Source organism: Nelumbo lutea, chromosome 7 (genome assembly GCF_056320005.1).
Source record: "Nelumbo lutea isolate HS-2025 chromosome 7, American lotus-T2T, whole genome shotgun sequence".
NCBI lineage: Eukaryota > Viridiplantae > Streptophyta > Magnoliopsida > Proteales > Nelumbonaceae > Nelumbo > Nelumbo lutea.
In genome coordinates this window covers 9014113-9031174 of record NC_142690.1, presented here as the reverse complement: position 1 = coordinate 9031174, position 17062 = coordinate 9014113, and the positions used below count along the sequence as shown (strand labels likewise).

The following is a 17062-nucleotide window of genomic DNA, read 5'->3' as shown; positions in this document are numbered from 1 at the left end:
AACCAACCTTCGATGGAGAGCATCAATCGACCATCCACTTCTGAATTGTTCTGAAGTTGTTCTCTTAAAAAAACAGTCAGGTTCTGCGCAGAGAAAGAAGAACTGAGGTGTTCTCAGACCTAGGTCGAATCTGTGTTCTCCATTTTTCAGCCCAGAAAGAAGAAAAAAAATGAGGTCACGAACAGAAAGGAGCAGGTCACGAATCTATGAGAAGATTTAGAGAGCAACGTCCTGCTCTAATACCATGTTTGTTCTGTAGCTACAGTAGTTCGAACCAGGAGAAGAGAAGAAGAAGATGAAGAGAACAGTCAAACTTGATAGATTAAACCCTATCAGTCGACCCTTAATATGGATTAGCCTCTAATTAGTAGTACAAAGACTAAACTGCCCCCACTTAAGTATGGGACAAAAAGTCTCTATTAAGACTACCACATAAGCACATAACTTAACAGAAATAAAATGACTAATCTACCCTTATTCGGCTAGCTCCAACAATAATGGAAATTTTATTAAATAAAGAACTAAGTATTCATCATTCAATTCCCCACAAAGAGGCATGGAGCGCAGCCTCCAAACTACATCATAAAGCTTACAATTGCGCCCAAAAGGGATGATTCCTATGTACACCTAGTTTAGCTAGAAGGTCTGCCAGCCCATTTGCTGATCTTCTTTCCCATTGAATTGTGGCTGAAATATTTGAAGTCAACCACTTAAATCTTCTCAAAGCCCCCTTGTACAGCCAGGCTGCCGTCTCTGGTTCTTTTAGTCATCCAATAAGCAATTTGGAATCACCTTCAATCATTAAATGCTCCACTGGCAACTCTCTTGCATATTCTACTCCTTGTAACACAGCTAGGAGTTCTGCATTTACAGAGTCTCCCCATCCTATAGGACCAGAAAATAGAGCTACAATCTGACCCTCATCATTTCTGAAGACTCCCCCTATTCCAGATGGCCCCGGGTTGCCCAAACTACTGCCATCAAAATTTAGTTTAATGACGCCGGCATCAGGAGGCTTCCAATCCACCACCGGCTTGCTACTGATTGCAGAACTTTTAGCTAGTTGTTCCCAATTTCTCCTTATGTCATCGAAAGTGTAGGTGGAAAACAGATCCAAGGATTTTACCCAACTTATGGCCCTACATAAGATACTTTCTAACAGACATGTTTGATCCCTCTCCTTGTCATTAAAGATTCTAGCATTTCATTCCTCCCACACAGTCCACACCAAAGCAGCTCTAACACACCTCCACAAAACTCTTCCAAATCCCAGGAATGTTTGATGACCCAAAACCCATATGCACCTAATGATGCTACAACTTAATCCCTAAGGTTGTTCCAAATACAACCTCACATTTTTCCCGTTCCTCAAAAGTCATGCCTTCTGATTTACCCTTACATAATACCTCTTTACTGCAGCAAGTTGAATAACAGAGACAATTTTTCTGTTTTACTTTCATTTTCTTTTTATAGACAATAAATTATAAAGTAATCTTAAGTGCCAAGGAGCTGTCCAACCTAAAAGCATAAGTTGTTAGGTGAGGAGATCGATTGGTGCCCCACAGCACCTCCCACCCGTGTACTGGGAGCATCTTCTCATTATAAGTACTAGAGATGTTCCTAATGCATGCTGAGATGTGCAAGTGGGGCGCTTGTAGGGCGCCAATCTGATCTCTTAGGTAAGGTCCTTGAATGGGTTTTTATTCTCTAACAATAAGGAAAAGATAAGAAAGAGTGTATACATAAGTTCACCAAACATCCAAAAATCAAGAAGACAACCCCAAAATGAACATCATAATCCTACCATGAAACATTGAACTGCGGACTAGAAGACTAAATCCAATTACCCAATGTTGGCCCTAGCTATCTGGAGTCATATGAGAAGTAAACTGAATACTGTCCTAACCTTTGGCATTTTTTGCATGACGTGGCAGCTCTCAGACACAAATCCACATTCTCATACTTGACAACCCAAGATCATATCATTACACCAAGAAGACTAAAATAAAAAATAAAAAACAAATAAAAAGATATTTCAGAGGCTTGCCAAGCACCTAGTGACCATGGCATCCATTGTCTACTTCTAGGTTTACATGGGAAGATTAATAGCATTAATTAATGCACAAGGAAAAAAAATAGAGAGAGGAAAACAAAAAATATCAGAAATATCAAGCAACCATTGGAAGAGGAACAAAGCAGGAAGTAAATTGTGCCTAAACTAAAAGCCACTACCATTATATAGATAAGTGTAGATATAAAACAAACCTCAGTTCCTTCTATACCCATAGCAAGTCCAATGTCTGCTTCATGCAAAGCAGGGGCATCATTTGTACCATCACCCGTCACTGCAACAACTTCATCAAGATTCCTTAGCTCAGCCACAAAGGCATGTTTGTCCATGGGCAAGGATCGTGCCATTACCTGAGGATACAATGCTAGCATTTTCAAATACTGAATAAGGTCCACAATTAAAATTTGTAATGCAAATGACAAGGCAACCTGAACAAGTGATATTGACTCCTTGATTTTCTGGGGAGTCCATTGACGGAACTCTTGTCCTTCTATAGCCAAGCCTCCCTCTATCAATATGCCACATTCTTTTGCTATTGCTTTAGCTGTATTAATGTTGTCACCAGTAACCATTCGCACAGTAACCCCTGCAGATAAACAAGTCTGCACTGCATCCTTGACACCAGGGCGTAGTGGATCCTTAATTCCAATAACTGCTATCAATGTATAGCCATGATCTGGGATGTTGTTTCCACTATTCTCATTCAAATCCTTAAAAGCCAAGCACAGAGTTCTCAAAGCTTCACAAGCAAAACTGTTAATCACCTCCATGGCACTATCTATCTTGGATTTTGACAAATGAACAGATTCACCTTTGCTATCAATAATCTTATCACACATTTGTACAATAAGTTCTGATGCACCTTTACAAAATGCTCGAAAATGACCTCTTGGAAGAGCTACAAGAACAGACATCTTCTTCCTGTCCGAATTGAAAGGTTCAATCTTCACTATCTTAGATTCCCGCCGTTGGGCACCATAATCACCCCCCAAAAATGAGCCAAATTCTATAAGTGCTGATTCTGTTGGACTACCCAATATTTTAGTCTTCCCATCCTTCCCCTCCACCACTTCAGCACTAGTATTTTGAAATATACATTGCAAAAGAGTTCTTAAAACTTCCTCAGAGACTGCAGACTTTAAAGCATTCATGATGTTATTGCCTTTTACCGATTCACATATCCAAATTTTATCAACAATCATATGGTTAGTTGTCAATGTCCCTGTTTTATCTGTGCAAATAGAAGTAACAGAACCCATAGTTTCACATGCAGAGAGATGCCTCACTAGAACATGATCACTCATTAATTTCTTCATTGCAAATGCAAGGCTTAGAGTCACTGCCAATGGCAGCCCTTCTGGAACTGCAACAACAATTATAGTCACTGCAATAGCAAAATAATTCAGAATCTCCACTACATCACTCAAAGACCATTTCAATAACTCACTGTGCAATCCCTTCTCTACCAGAAACCTTACAACCAACACCAGAAATGTCATAACAGCAAAAGCCAAGCCAATCTTCCCAATAAGGGTAGCAACACCATTCAACTTCACCTGAAGTGGTGTCTCATTTTCCCCACTCTCACTCAAAGTCTCCATCAACCTCCCCCATTCAGTCCTCATACCAACTGCTGTTACTAGCATCTTGCCGGACCCATCTCTCACTGAAGTTCCTGATAGAAGGAATGGCTTTGAATGATTTACATTCACTGGTTCACTCTCACCTGACAAGCTTGACTCATCAATTAACAGGCTATAACCTGATAAATACATACCATCAGCTGGAACTACATCTCCTATAGATAAATGAACAATATCTCCAACCACTAGATCATGAATTGAAACCTTTTGTCTATATCCATCTCTTGTCACATGAACAGAAATGTTTTTCTTTTCCTTATCCAAATCCCTAAATTGCAAGGACTGCTTGTAGTCACTAATTGCAGTAACCATGACTACCAAGAAAATACAAAGTATGATCCCCAACCCATCATAAATACCCTTTGGAAATCCTTCAGTAGCAATTCCAACACCTACAGAAACCACAGCACAAACCATGAGAATTATTAAAGTTAGGTCATGTAGTGCCTCCCAAATAAACACCCATAAACTTCTAGGTGGTTTCTCAACATATTTGTTGGATCCATATATATTTTGCCTCACCGGCAATTCCTTTGAAATAACACCATTTTCCAGTGATACTGAAACTTTTCTTGCAATTCCTCCCACTTCTCCATGTTGCTTTAAGCGCCTGGAATCATGGCCACGAACAATGGATGCAAGTTCATTTGGGTCAATGCCAAATCCAGCTTGTCTAACCTCTTCTGAGAGCATGTATTCAACTCGACTACCAGCTATACAAGAACAAAAAGTAAAATAAGAAAGTCAAAAAATAAAGTTTTAGTGGAAATATTGAAGGGTTTGATTTATTATTGGTAGTTTGGTGGAGTTCATACCATCAATAAATTGCAATGCTGCTTTTTGAACATATAGAGCAACTCGTATTTTCTCCTGGCAGGAAATAATAGCAATAGTAAGGCTACTACAAATTTTAATGAAAAAAAAACAATAAGATTCAGTTGGAAGTAAGCAGAAGTATAAAAGTGATTGTGTTTCATTGTCACAACCACTTTGTTTAGCATCTCTTGATTAAAGGTCATTACCCAATGTTGGTTCCAGCTATCTGGGGTTTTGGGAGGGGTAGATTGGATCATTGGATACAGTTCTAACCTTTGACATTTTTTGCACAAAGTGGCCACTCTCAAACTTAAACCTGCATTTTCACACTTGACAGACCAAGATTTTGTCCTTTTTTTTAATCAATGCCCAAGATTTTACACTTACACCAAGTAATGCTATTAAAGGAACAAATAAAAGAAACCCATAACTGTCATGAAACCTAATACAAACATAAATATAATATGATATTAATCTTGTTGTACACTCCTTGAAGACAAGAAAGTAATGCTACACGAACAACATTGAAATCAAGAATATTAAAGCTTAATCTTGATGAGTTATTTCTTGGTAATCTAAGCTTCCAAGGGGTAGGGGTGTTCTCTAGAGATCAGATGGGAAGTGTCATACTTAAATATTCAAGTCCAACCGATGAAGCAACCTCCTTGTGAGAAGAAATATTTTGCCTCTACATGGTTTAAGATTGGACTACACACTGAGCTGGACTGACTTGATTGTTTAAGAAGATTGTCAGGTTGTTATTAGACGGGGATATCCCAAGATTGCTAGGTTGTTACACTATTTTCAATACATATCTAACATATATGTACCTAAAACAATAGAATTTAACACTTTGTACTGTTTGAAATGGTAGAAAACTGATCTGCTTCATTCCATTGCCAATCGGCATATTTATACAATAAGTTGCTGCAAATAAATAGAAAAAAACTTTCTAAATCAATTCCTATAATTAAGGGATTAACCTTTTTAATCCCCATATTTAAGGGATTATATTTTTCCATAATCCTAGGAATACATATTCACATAATTCTATTTTTACACAATTACCAAATATAAATGCTAACTACCAAATATACATCTAAACCAGTAATCCCATGTTTTCCAACACTCCCCCTCAAGCTAGTGAATAGAGATCCTCCATTCCCAGCTTGGCTATAATTCTTCTAAAAGTCTATACTATTGAGCCCTTTAGTTAGTACATCGGTCAGTTGTCCTTTTGAGATACATAGGGAGTGCAAATCAACTTGGTGTTCAGTTTCTCTTTTATAAAGTGTCAATCAATTTCGATGTGCTTCGTCCTGTCATGTTGAATAGGATTGTGAGCAATATTGATGGCTAACTTGTTGTCACAATATAGTTTCAGAAGCTCTTCTTGTGGAATCTTCAGGTCTTCTAAAATTATCTTCAACCAGAGTAATTCACACACTCCTTGTGCCATAGCCCTGAATTCTGCCTCTGCACTTGACCGAGCCACTACATTTTGCTTCTTACTCCTCCAAGTTACTAAGTTTCTTCCCAAGAAGGTACAGTAACTAGAAGTGGACCATCTATCTACTGGAGATCCTGCATTATCGGCATCTGTATATGCTTCAAGAGCCAATCCCCCATTTCTTTTGAATAAAATTCCTTTCCCTGGATTAGCTTTCAAATAGTGCAGAATTCGATGAGTAGCCTGCAGATGAACTTCTTTAGGGTTATGCATAAACTGACTTATTACACTTATAGCGTATGCAATATCTGGCCATGTATGTGCAAGATAAATGAATTTTCCAACCAGTCTTTGGAACATCTCCTTGTCTACACTTGCATTGTCGCTGGCTTCTCCAAGTTTATGATTGGGATCTATAGGCGTGGAAGTTGGTTTACATGCCATATTTCTTGTTTCTCTCAAAAGATCAACAACATACTTTTGTTGAGAGATAAAGATGGTTTCCCATGAAGTTTCCAGCAGCGATCTTTTGTGTGTCTGGGCTTCTTGCAATAGGTGCACCAGAGGTTATCGTTAGAGTCACGGATGGTTGTGTCACAAGCCAAGTTTTGATTGTTGTCACCCTTTGAACCACTGTAATTTCCTCCCCTTGCCACCATGGTTGAGCCTTCGGGATCTTTAGGCTCAAGCATGACTCCATGGTGGCTTTCCTTGGCTCTGACAAGGGCTATGACTTCATTCAATGAGGCACTTCTCCTTTGCCGAGAATTTGTATTCGGACCTAATCAAATTCAGCATTCAATCCAACCAAAAAATCATACACCCTATCTCTTTCAATAAAATTCTTCAAGATCACAGCATCATCGGGGCACTTTGTCTCAAGGACCCGATAATGATCAAGCTCATGCCAAAAATTTTGCAGTAGATTTGCATACTCTGTAACACTTCTACTCCCTTGTTTGGCCACCACTGTCTTCACTTTGACCTCATAGACACGAGCAGCGTCATGGGCTTTGGAATAGGTTTGTCGGACAGCGTCCCATATAGCCTTTGCAGAGGGAAGAAACATACAAGTATCGCTGATCTCGGGTGTCATTGAACTCCACAACCATGATATAATCATGGAGTCATCTTCGTCCCAAGCATCAAAATTTGACTCGCCCAGCTTTGGCCCTGTCCCAAGAAGGTGACTAATTTTTCCTTTTCCCTTCAAATATGTACGCACTAGTTGTGACCACTTCAAATAGTTCTGGCCATTCAATCTATATGTTGCCTGAATATTCTGCAAATCACCGGTGTGAGGATGAGAATTCGTTGCTCCTTCATCGGTTTGGACGGGAGCACTTGTTATAGTCATGTCGGACATTGTTAATGGAGGAAGAATAAGGCTAGCAGGAAAGGAGAATAAAGAAGGGAAGAACTAGCCAGAAAAAAGGAGAATAAAGAAACACTTCTGGTTACAGATCAACACTGAAGACCAGAAAAGCACGAAGAGAAAAAACTGGCAATGAAGGCCGAAAAGAAATTCTCAAGGTTGGCAAACCTGGCTCTGATACCATGTTTGAAATGGTAGAAAACTGATTTGTTTAATTCCATTGTCAATCGGCATATTTATACAGTAAGCTACTGCAATAAATAGAAAAAAAACTTTCTAAATCAATCCATATAATTAAGAGAATCAATCCCTATAATTAAGGGATTAACCTTTTTAATCCCCATATTTAAGGGATTATATTTTTCCACAATCCTAGGATTACATATCACATAATTCTACTTTTACACAATTACCAAATATAAATGCTAACTACCAAATATACATCTACACCAGTAATCACACGTTTTCCAACACATACAAATAGAAGCCAAAGATGATAAAGTTAAGTTGTTGCAAGCATTCATGGCATGTCAAGCAATTGATGGGATGTTGGATGTATCCATAGAGCTACCTTAGCTGCTCCCTGGAAGGCCATCCATGATTTCCGTCCTGCCTTTCTAAATCATATCAGTTATGACTTGGCTTCTGGTCAAAAAACCAAATTTTGTGAGGATGTGTGGATTGGGGATATCCCTTTGGATGAGAGATTGCCTTCTCTTTTTTATCTTTCTAGGTTCAAGGGTATGCCTATTTCTGAATTCCTAAGTCAGCATTCTCATCCCCCCAAGGCTGATGTGGAACTTTGGCTTTAAGAGGAACCTTAGAGACTCTAAACTTCCTAGTGTATCTGAATTGTTAGGCTTGCTGAATTCAATATTCTTAGGAGAAGGTGGATCAGATTCTAGGGTTTGGGGCCCTAATTCTGATGGGTTATTTTCTTAAATCCTTCTTACATTCTTTGGTAGCCACCAGCCACCTTTTCTCCTTCTTTCCCAGTCAAGGAAATTTGGTACTCTCCCATTCCCCCTAAAGTCAGTGCTTTCTGATGGGAAGTATTTCATGGTTGTATTAATACTTATGATCTACTTCAAAGAAAAAGACCAAATTGGTGTTTGTCCCCCAACTGGTGTGTCCTGTGTAAGTTGAACGGTGAGACTACACTTCATCTTCTAGTCCCCTGCCCTTTTATTAGATTTATTTGAAATTGGTTTGCTTCCCTCTTTGATTGCAGGTGGTCTTCTCCTGATTGGTTGAATGGCTTGTTTAGCCCTACTGGCATTAGTTACACTGAAAGGAGGGGTAGGATCTTGTGGAGGTATACTAGAGCAACACTATTATGGACTGTTTGGGAGGAAAGAAATGTAAGAATATTTGAAGGAAGAAAAAAAAGCAAGGAAGCCTTGGTTGAAACAATAACGTTGAGAGTGTCACACTGGGCAAAAAGTATGAAGTTGTTCTCAGATTTTAAGGTTGAAGATTTCTTTGAGGCTTACGGTATTATTGCTACCTCTTCATCTACAAGACAGAAATCTTTTGAGACATGGTTTCCCCCTATAGGCAACTGGAAGAAGCTGAATTTTGATGGGAGTGGTGTGGGTAATCCGGGCCCCTCAGGCATAGGGGACCTTTAGAGGTGAAGATGGAAACATCATTGCTCTATACTTCAGTCCTATGGGACAGGGTGATGTGGCAAGGTCAGAGTTTCTGGCTGGAGTGTATGGGGTTGAAAAGGCCAAAGAGCTAGGTATTAACACACTGATCATTGAGGGAGACTTGAAAACTGTGATAAAATGGCTGCAAAAGGGGGAAAAGGTGACATGGCAATTGAGGAATGAATTCGGGAGATTTAAATGGCTCTCAAAGGACATGTCAATCTGAGCGAGATGGATGAGGAGAATTGCTAACAGCTTGGCAGATAGGTTAGCTAAGCAAGGGGTACAAAAAACACATCTGTTTTGGGCTTGAATGTAAATTTGGTTTGGGTTAGCTTTCTAAAGCTGGGTTTCTTTCACAGCTTCTTGTTATAACCATATTTTCTTCTAATCAATGAAATATTTTCTCTGTTTCTGATAAAAAACAATGATAAAGTTAAGTTTGACTTGAAAGTAAAATAATTTATATATAATGGTTTTCTAATCTACAGGTGTTCTACCATTTATTTAAAGTAAAATAATTCAAATTATAAATCATAATATTTTTACAACATTGCCCTCCTATAGGTGTTCTACCGTTGGTCGTAGGTCACACCCTCATACATATCCTTAATTAGGCCCATATATCTATTTGGAACTCTCTCCTTCCCTCCTTTTATCGAGCATCTTCTCTTCTTTCATTATCTTATTAAATAAATTAATTAGCCATAATAATCCTACCTCTCCCTTGTCTTTTAATACTTCTAGTGAAATATCATCAAGTCCTAATTCATTTCCCTTCATTATCATATTTAATGCCTATAATATTTCAATAATTCAAATTTTGTGAGGGTCCATGTTATTTTAAATACTATTAGAGTTACTAATCTCTCCTCCATTAGCACTATCTGCATGTTCTTTATTTAATAATTTTATGAAAATGTAAAGTAATTTTATACAAACAATTACAATAAGCAAATGCCTCCCCGTCTTTAATATTTTTTTCAAAATAATTTTTCCATCTTTCCTTGATCTCATTTTCTACCAAAGCTCTTTGCTCTTCCTCTTTAATGCACCCAATATGGTTTAAATCTCTACATTTCCTTTCTCTTCTTTTTACTAGTTTATAATTCCACCCCCCCCCCTCGTTAGTGGCTAACTTATGAGAAGTCATCATATGCCTTCTTTTTATTAATCTTTATAACATGTTAATTTTATTCTAATTAAAATTTGAACTTCTTCATCCCATCATCAAGTTTTTTTGGCATTTTGTCATTTCCCTTTGAACTCTCTTGAAACTTTCTTTGCCACTTTTTTTTATGTAGTTAGCAATTTCAAACCATACATCATTGGTCTTTCCATCTAAATGTGTAGCCATCCATGTGGCATTGACACTCAAGCAAGTATTTTTTTACTGAATAACAACCATTAAACTCTGTAATTACATTTTATGTCTCACCACAAAGGATATATCTAAAAATTCTAAATTGCCTACGAACCACATTGTGGCACAAAGTTTTTGAAATTTCAGGCATCTATAGAAAGATATCAAACCGATAGGATTTTTTGTGCCACACATAATGTATAAAATGTATTTATTCTTTATGAATCAAGTCACAAATAAGATTCTAGTGGAGCTGGTTTCACTAGTTCAGTGACTACTACTCCCTAGAGGATGACATTTTAAATTATGGGTTAGTTGGAAGCGTGTGTGATCCATCAAATGCCACATCACCTGAGACAAGCTTTTCAATAACCACCAAGACAAAGGACTTATACACCCACTTTTTCCCACTTTTCAATTAATGTTCCCACGAGCAAGTTCCAAGAAACTTCGTCCTTGATGCTCTTTTAAAACAAGTGGCTGTGAGCTATGTAATCTGATTTATACATATCTATATTCTCCTTTTAGAACCACCTTTCTTAATGGGGCCAAGATAGCAGTCTACATTAACAACCGCGAAAAGAAAAAGAAAAAGAAAAGAAAAACAAGACTAGATTAACACCCAACCCCAATCTCGAGTAGACCAGACGATGATTTTGCGCATCATATTTTTCATGATTCTCACCATCGAGGTTTTAGTTTTTTCTTTCTTGCCCATCCAGGTTAGTATTGTATCTGCAATACGATATTAATGAGCCCGATGTATATTATAAACAAACACTTCTTAATATTTAGTGCTTAGTGCTTACCACGAAAAAATAAATAAATAAACAATAATAAAAAACCAAAACGTGGAATCCAACAAGCCTTTGGCTTATTCTGTTGTGAATACCAATATTATAGGCATCTTAGTGATGTTTAACAAATAACAAGTCTTCTCTCTTCAAATATAAAAGGACACTGGAATGCAACTAAAATTAATTAATTAATGGAAAAGAATGGGTCAAAAATATCACAAGTTGTTGCCAAAAGGCTGATATTAACTGTGAAGGTCAGAGCCCCCGCAACACGGCAAACTCTTCCTTCAGGCTTCAACTCGAAGTTCCCGTTTGGGAGGGCTTCTGCGTTAACTGAGACACTTTACAGGATTTTTAATTTTTCACCAAACACGCCTTCATAGTGTTCGGGTTTATCAGCTCATGTAACGCCATAAGCTGTTGTATGAAAGCCCTCCCAAATGGACATAATCTCTGGTTTTTATACATTGCATATTATTAAAGAAACTGTAGACGCATCACCACTGGTTATAAATCTCCAGAGGCTCCTGTTGAATTTCTCAGAGAACCTTCAAAGTTCAAACTTCAAACTAGCCAATATGAACTATTTGAATTCCTGTCAGTGGAACCAATGTAGCCCTAATAGACAACTCTCCTAGTCCTAGTCTCCTACACTGCCCATTCTTTTTTTGGCATTGCCCTTTCAGACTCAGAGAAATGCAAATTGAATGATAACAAATCGATGAGATTAAGGCAAAATAAAACAAATTAACGACAAATGAATTGCAAATGGAAACTGATAGAGACCGCACCTGTATACTCAACTTCTTCTGTTCGTCTTGTCGTCTCTTCTCTAGATCGGCACAATACCGAAACCTCCTCCTCGGATTCTTCAGGATCGTCACAGCTTGTCTCCATCGCTTTAGAGCTTCTTCCGACGAGTTCTTCGATGGAACATCAAACTCATTTCCCACTAGCGATTCCATTCTAAAAAAGATATCTGAGAAACGTTCTTCTCCCCCTACTCCCAACCAATAAGATAAAAGAAGCTTGACTAAAAGTGAAGAAAGGCTACAGAGGTAACGATAAAAGAAAAGGCTCCACTGAAAGAGAAGAAAGGCTGTAGAGAGAGTTTTCTTTTAAGCAGGCCTGTTGAAGTTAGACAAGTACTGCGATATCTTCACATCTGGGTTGATTTGGTCGAACTGGTAAGAAACGATTTAATCGCTCATGACATGCCATTAAATACAACGTAATGACGACGAAACAGGATTCAAGTGGCTGATCCCACATAATTGGATATGATGATGATGATGATGACGATGACGACGACGACGACGAACGACCACAGCTTTGATACATGTTCCTTCAGTCGTTCAAATATTATTAAGATACAATTCTTGCCATCTGTTCCAGTTCCGACAGAATTCCACGGCTAATTTTACGGTGATAGTGATTATACTTTCCGATCCTTATGCCCTTTTCTCGCCATTGTGACTAGGCCATTAAACCTCTGTTACCTCCCCTGCGGTACAGTACATACTCATCAAATTTCCAATTTCCAAATATATATATTGTTAAATTGCTGAAAAATGCCCTGTACTTTCTTCCTACAGTTGTGGTTTAGTACAGAAAGTAATCTACCTTATGAATTATGATAAATGTTCATGTTGAAAAGACTCATCTATATCATCCTTAGATATTGGGTAGAATCCACCCACTTTGATCATATTTACCATGATCAATATTTTTTTTAAAACACAAAAATAAAAAGTAGGAAACGCAAAAATTGATAAAAATTTAATTAATTATACTAGTAAAATGTCAAATTAAAAAAAATGATATGTTTTTTCAAAAATATATTTCTATCAAAAAATCAAAATTATAGAAAAATACATAAAATGATAAAATTCTCAAATATATAAAGTTTAAAAAAGCAAAAAAAAAATTGCAAAAAAAACAAATAAAATACAAAAAATTCCTAAAAAACTCAATATATATATATGGATATATATATATAAATTCAACAAACTATACAGAAATTGTAGAAACAACACAAATTTTATGAATTTTATGGTGAGTATAATATGGAATGGAAGGGCAAACTTAGAAGCCAATTTACAGTCAAATTTGGGTATTTTGGTCATTTTACCCACTTTCGTCAGCTCAAGATAATGGAGGGTGTAGATGTAACAATGTCAAAAAGTTCAAGGAAGGACAGTGCTATTACCATAAAGTAGGATACTAAACCACAATTGTTGGAAAGCACAACTGAGTTTCAGCAATTTACTATTGGTGGGGAACAGTAGGATGCATTGGATTTATTAAATGAAATTGACAAGAAAAAAAATAGCCTATCACATTCCAACCTCAACCCACGATTTATAATCTACTTAAAAAATAAAATTCATTATTTCAATTAAACTACTTTTTATTAATAAAAGATTAATTTTAATAATTTTATTATTTTTTAGTTGAATTTAATATTAGTATTAAGTTATTTAATTTATCAAATTAATTAAAATATTTAAGCTCATGTTTGAGAATGCTTATTTGAATAAACACTTATTTTGGGTTGGGACAACACCAATAATCATTTATTTGCATTATGAAAATAAGTTCCAATAAGTACTTTTTTTTTTACTTTTGAAAATAAGCACTTATTTAAGAAGCCCAATTTTTGAACTTATTTTTAAGTGCTTATTTCCTTTCAGGCATGTCTTTACCTGCCATGTCATTTTAAAAATACATATACTACCCCTTTTTTAAATAAGTGGTTTTTCACCAAGCACTCAAGTGCTTTATTTATCAAATTAGCAATCTCAAATATAGCCTAATCCCCATCAATCGAATTGGGATATGCTCCTCACAAAGTGCACCTCACAGGCACATCCCATTGTGCATTAGGAACATCCCCATGAATAATAATGCATAAGTATGGGAAATGTTCTCAATACACGGTGGGATGTGCTTGTGAGGTTGGTGTGAGGTGCACTCTATGAGGAGATTTGCTTGTGAGGTCGGTGTGAGGTGCACTCTATGAGGAGCAGACACAAACTCCTAGAGATGTTTCCAATGCATGTGTTGTGCTTATGGGGCATGTGTCCTTTTTTTCTCATTTCTCTTAAACTTAGCATGACTGTTCAAAACCTCTAGAGAACCCCTATTTGTTATTTAAAATTAACTTTCCATTAAATCACTGTTATTAATCATGCAAGATGCCAACCAGCTGGTTGGTAAGGTCTCATGTTGTTGTAATGGAGATTTGGGGTCAAATCCCAGTTGCACCGGGGTTGGGGGGTTATGGGTAGGGGGATGGGTTACCCTATTGTGTAGAACTACTGATGAAAGAGGTATTCCACCAAAAAGAGATAACATTGAAGATCAGGGAAGGTAGAAAAAGGACAGTTTATCTTGTAGGGGCAGTGATCGCTTGGTTTCAAGGCTTTCTTGATGGAGCAACGAATGTAAGTTGGCTAGCAGAATGGAAGGGCACCCTAAGACTACCAAATAAAACTTACATGGAAAATAGAAGAAGAAACTCAAAAGGATGGTTCATAACATTGGAAGAGAAGTTTGAGAAAGGAAGAAAACAGATAATTATTATACCAGAAGGTAAAAATTTAGAAGGGTGGATTGGGATAGCTAATGAACTGTATCAAAGAGTAACCAAGATCTGGATGATAGAGAAACAAAAACAACAGGAGGTTCAGAAACAAGATGAAGAGAGATTGAAGAAAAACAATGTGGTCTCGAAGGAGGAGATGAAGGAGAGAAGAAAGAGATTAGAAAAATTGGGGATAGAGGAAGAATTTGATGAAGCAAATACTGTTCCGGTGGCTCCATCAACTATGATTGTTTGTAGGCTAAAAGTTTGTGGAGCAGAGTCTGGGTTGCTTCGGAATTGGAAGCAACGCTATGGAGGAGAAGCTCGAAGGTTGAAGAAGATGATGTGGTCAGATGGGTGACATGTGGAGACAACTTTCCAAATAAGTACACAGCTGGAGAAGAGAGACATGGCAGAAGACAAAGTGTCAAGTCCGTGGGCAGACTGGTGTCCAGAAAAAGAAAGTATTTCAAGTGGTGGGGCAAAAAATGCGGGGTTTAACTTCATTAAGAAAAGACAAGATTTTTCAAAATTAAATGAACCACTAGAGCGAACCAAGAGAAGAGCTGGCTACGAGGTTTGCAAGGAGTTGGGCGAGCCAGCACAAGGAACCTCTAACAGGCACGTGAGCCAGTCGACCAAAAAGTTGGGCGAGCCGGCACAAGCAACTTCTAATAGCCACGTGAGCCATTCAACCAAAAAGCTAATAGACAATAGACAGGGAATATCTTCTTCTCCGGCCCATTTGAACTCATCCAGAAAGCAGAAGGGGGGCAGCCTGATATGGAGATTGCAATAGAGACAAGAGGAGTGCCCCAACTCGAGATTCTCAAGGAAAACCCAGGAGAAGTTCTACGAGAGTGACTCTGAACAGAGTAGTTCAGAAGAGTCCAACTCCTTTAACTCGAACGAAAAATGCTGCGATGAGAGTGATCAAGACCAGAACAAAGCTACGGATCAGGGTATTGAAGATCTCAACTTAGAGGCATTCTTCAATCTCCAACTGGATTGTTATTATTCTCCAGTCCAATCATGTATCGGACATACTCCATTTCAAGATCAGTCGGGTAAAATGGATGATTTGCATTCAAGGGACAAGAACCTTGACCACATGCAACTGCAGAATCAAAGGGAATTAGCAACAATGAAAGTTTCAAACCAGGAGACAAACATAATAGTACCAAACAAGAAGAAAGCACCAGAACCAGGTCAACTCCAATTGATTCAGATGGATTACTCCCTAATAGAAGCACTTGCCGAGCCAGATTCCAGGGCTATGTTTAGAAATCATCCATCGAGTATGTCCCTCTTAGCCACCACAAAGGCACAAGGTTTGTCAGGTAACGATGTGAATTTGCTTTGGGTTACTAATGGTGCTAGTGGTGCCTTTACAGATGCTTCAGCTACATACCATGACATAAGAGAAACCCATGATACTGAAAGTGCCAAGGATGAAGACTTGGAGATTTTGGGATCTAGGGGGAAGGGTGTGGAAAAATAAATAGTGGTAGGTACAGAGGATTTAGTAGTGGAGAAAGGGGGAAGTGAAGGTTGAGAAAAGGAAGCAAAAGCAGATGTGAAAAGCTCAAAAGAAGGTCAATCTGATGAGGAGATCCTGTTAATCAAATGGGCAGAAAGAATGGGGTTGAAAATTTATTAGTCAGATCCAACCAAGACCCAAATGAAGTTGAAGACCAGATGGGGTAAAACAGGGAAGAGCAAATCGAGGTGGAAAAATTAAGCAGTTGTTGGGGGAAAAGAGCAAAGGAGAATGAGAGTAGGGGTAGGAGAAATGGAAGGTGAAGAGAGTGAGAAGGGTAAAAAGGAACTAGAGCTAAGGTGAAATGAAGATAGTGAGTTGGAACGTCAGAGGTTTGGGGAGAGCAACAAAAAGAATGATTGCAAAGGAATTATTGAGGAAAAAAAGGCCAAATATTGTAATGTTACAAGAATCTAAGGCTATGATGATTGATAGAAAAATGATAAGAAGTATCCGGGGAAGCAAAAGGATTGGCTAGGCTATGGCTCCATCTTGTTGAGCATCGGGAGGAATAGTAACCCCGTGGAATGGGGAGACAATAGAGTGCGTAGAGGAATTAATAGGAAGATTTTCGGTGTCGGTAAAATTGAGGAAGGTAGATGACAGTTGCACATGGGTTCTCACAAACGTCTACGGACCTAATTCGTATAGGGAAAGAAATGAGCTATGGGAAGAGCTGACTGATGTGAGAGGACTGTGGCAGGGACCATGGTGTCTGAGGGTGATTTTAATGTGATCAAACATCTTGATGAATCTAATAAGCCGAGAC

At 38.0% G+C, this 17062-nt stretch overlaps 1 protein-coding gene across 2 annotated transcripts in view; it reads right to left on the bottom strand.

Moving 5' to 3' along the window:
* Window positions 1-17062, bottom strand: part of LOC148844966 (putative calcium-transporting ATPase 11, plasma membrane-type) — a 43761-nt gene that overhangs the window by 21282 nt on the left and 5417 nt on the right. For both annotated transcript variants that reach the window (XM_088956054.1, XM_088956053.1), the window contains exons 2-5: window positions 11959-12671; window positions 4530-4584; window positions 2500-4427; window positions 2266-2421 (exon numbers count right to left, since the gene is read on the bottom strand). In XM_088956054.1, coding sequence (XP_088812180.1) covers window positions 2266-2421; window positions 2500-4427; window positions 4530-4584; window positions 11959-12132 — 2313 coding nt within the window. In that variant the 5' untranslated portion in view covers window positions 12133-12671. The remainder of the gene's footprint in view (window positions 1-2265; window positions 2422-2499; window positions 4428-4529; window positions 4585-11958; window positions 12672-17062) is intronic.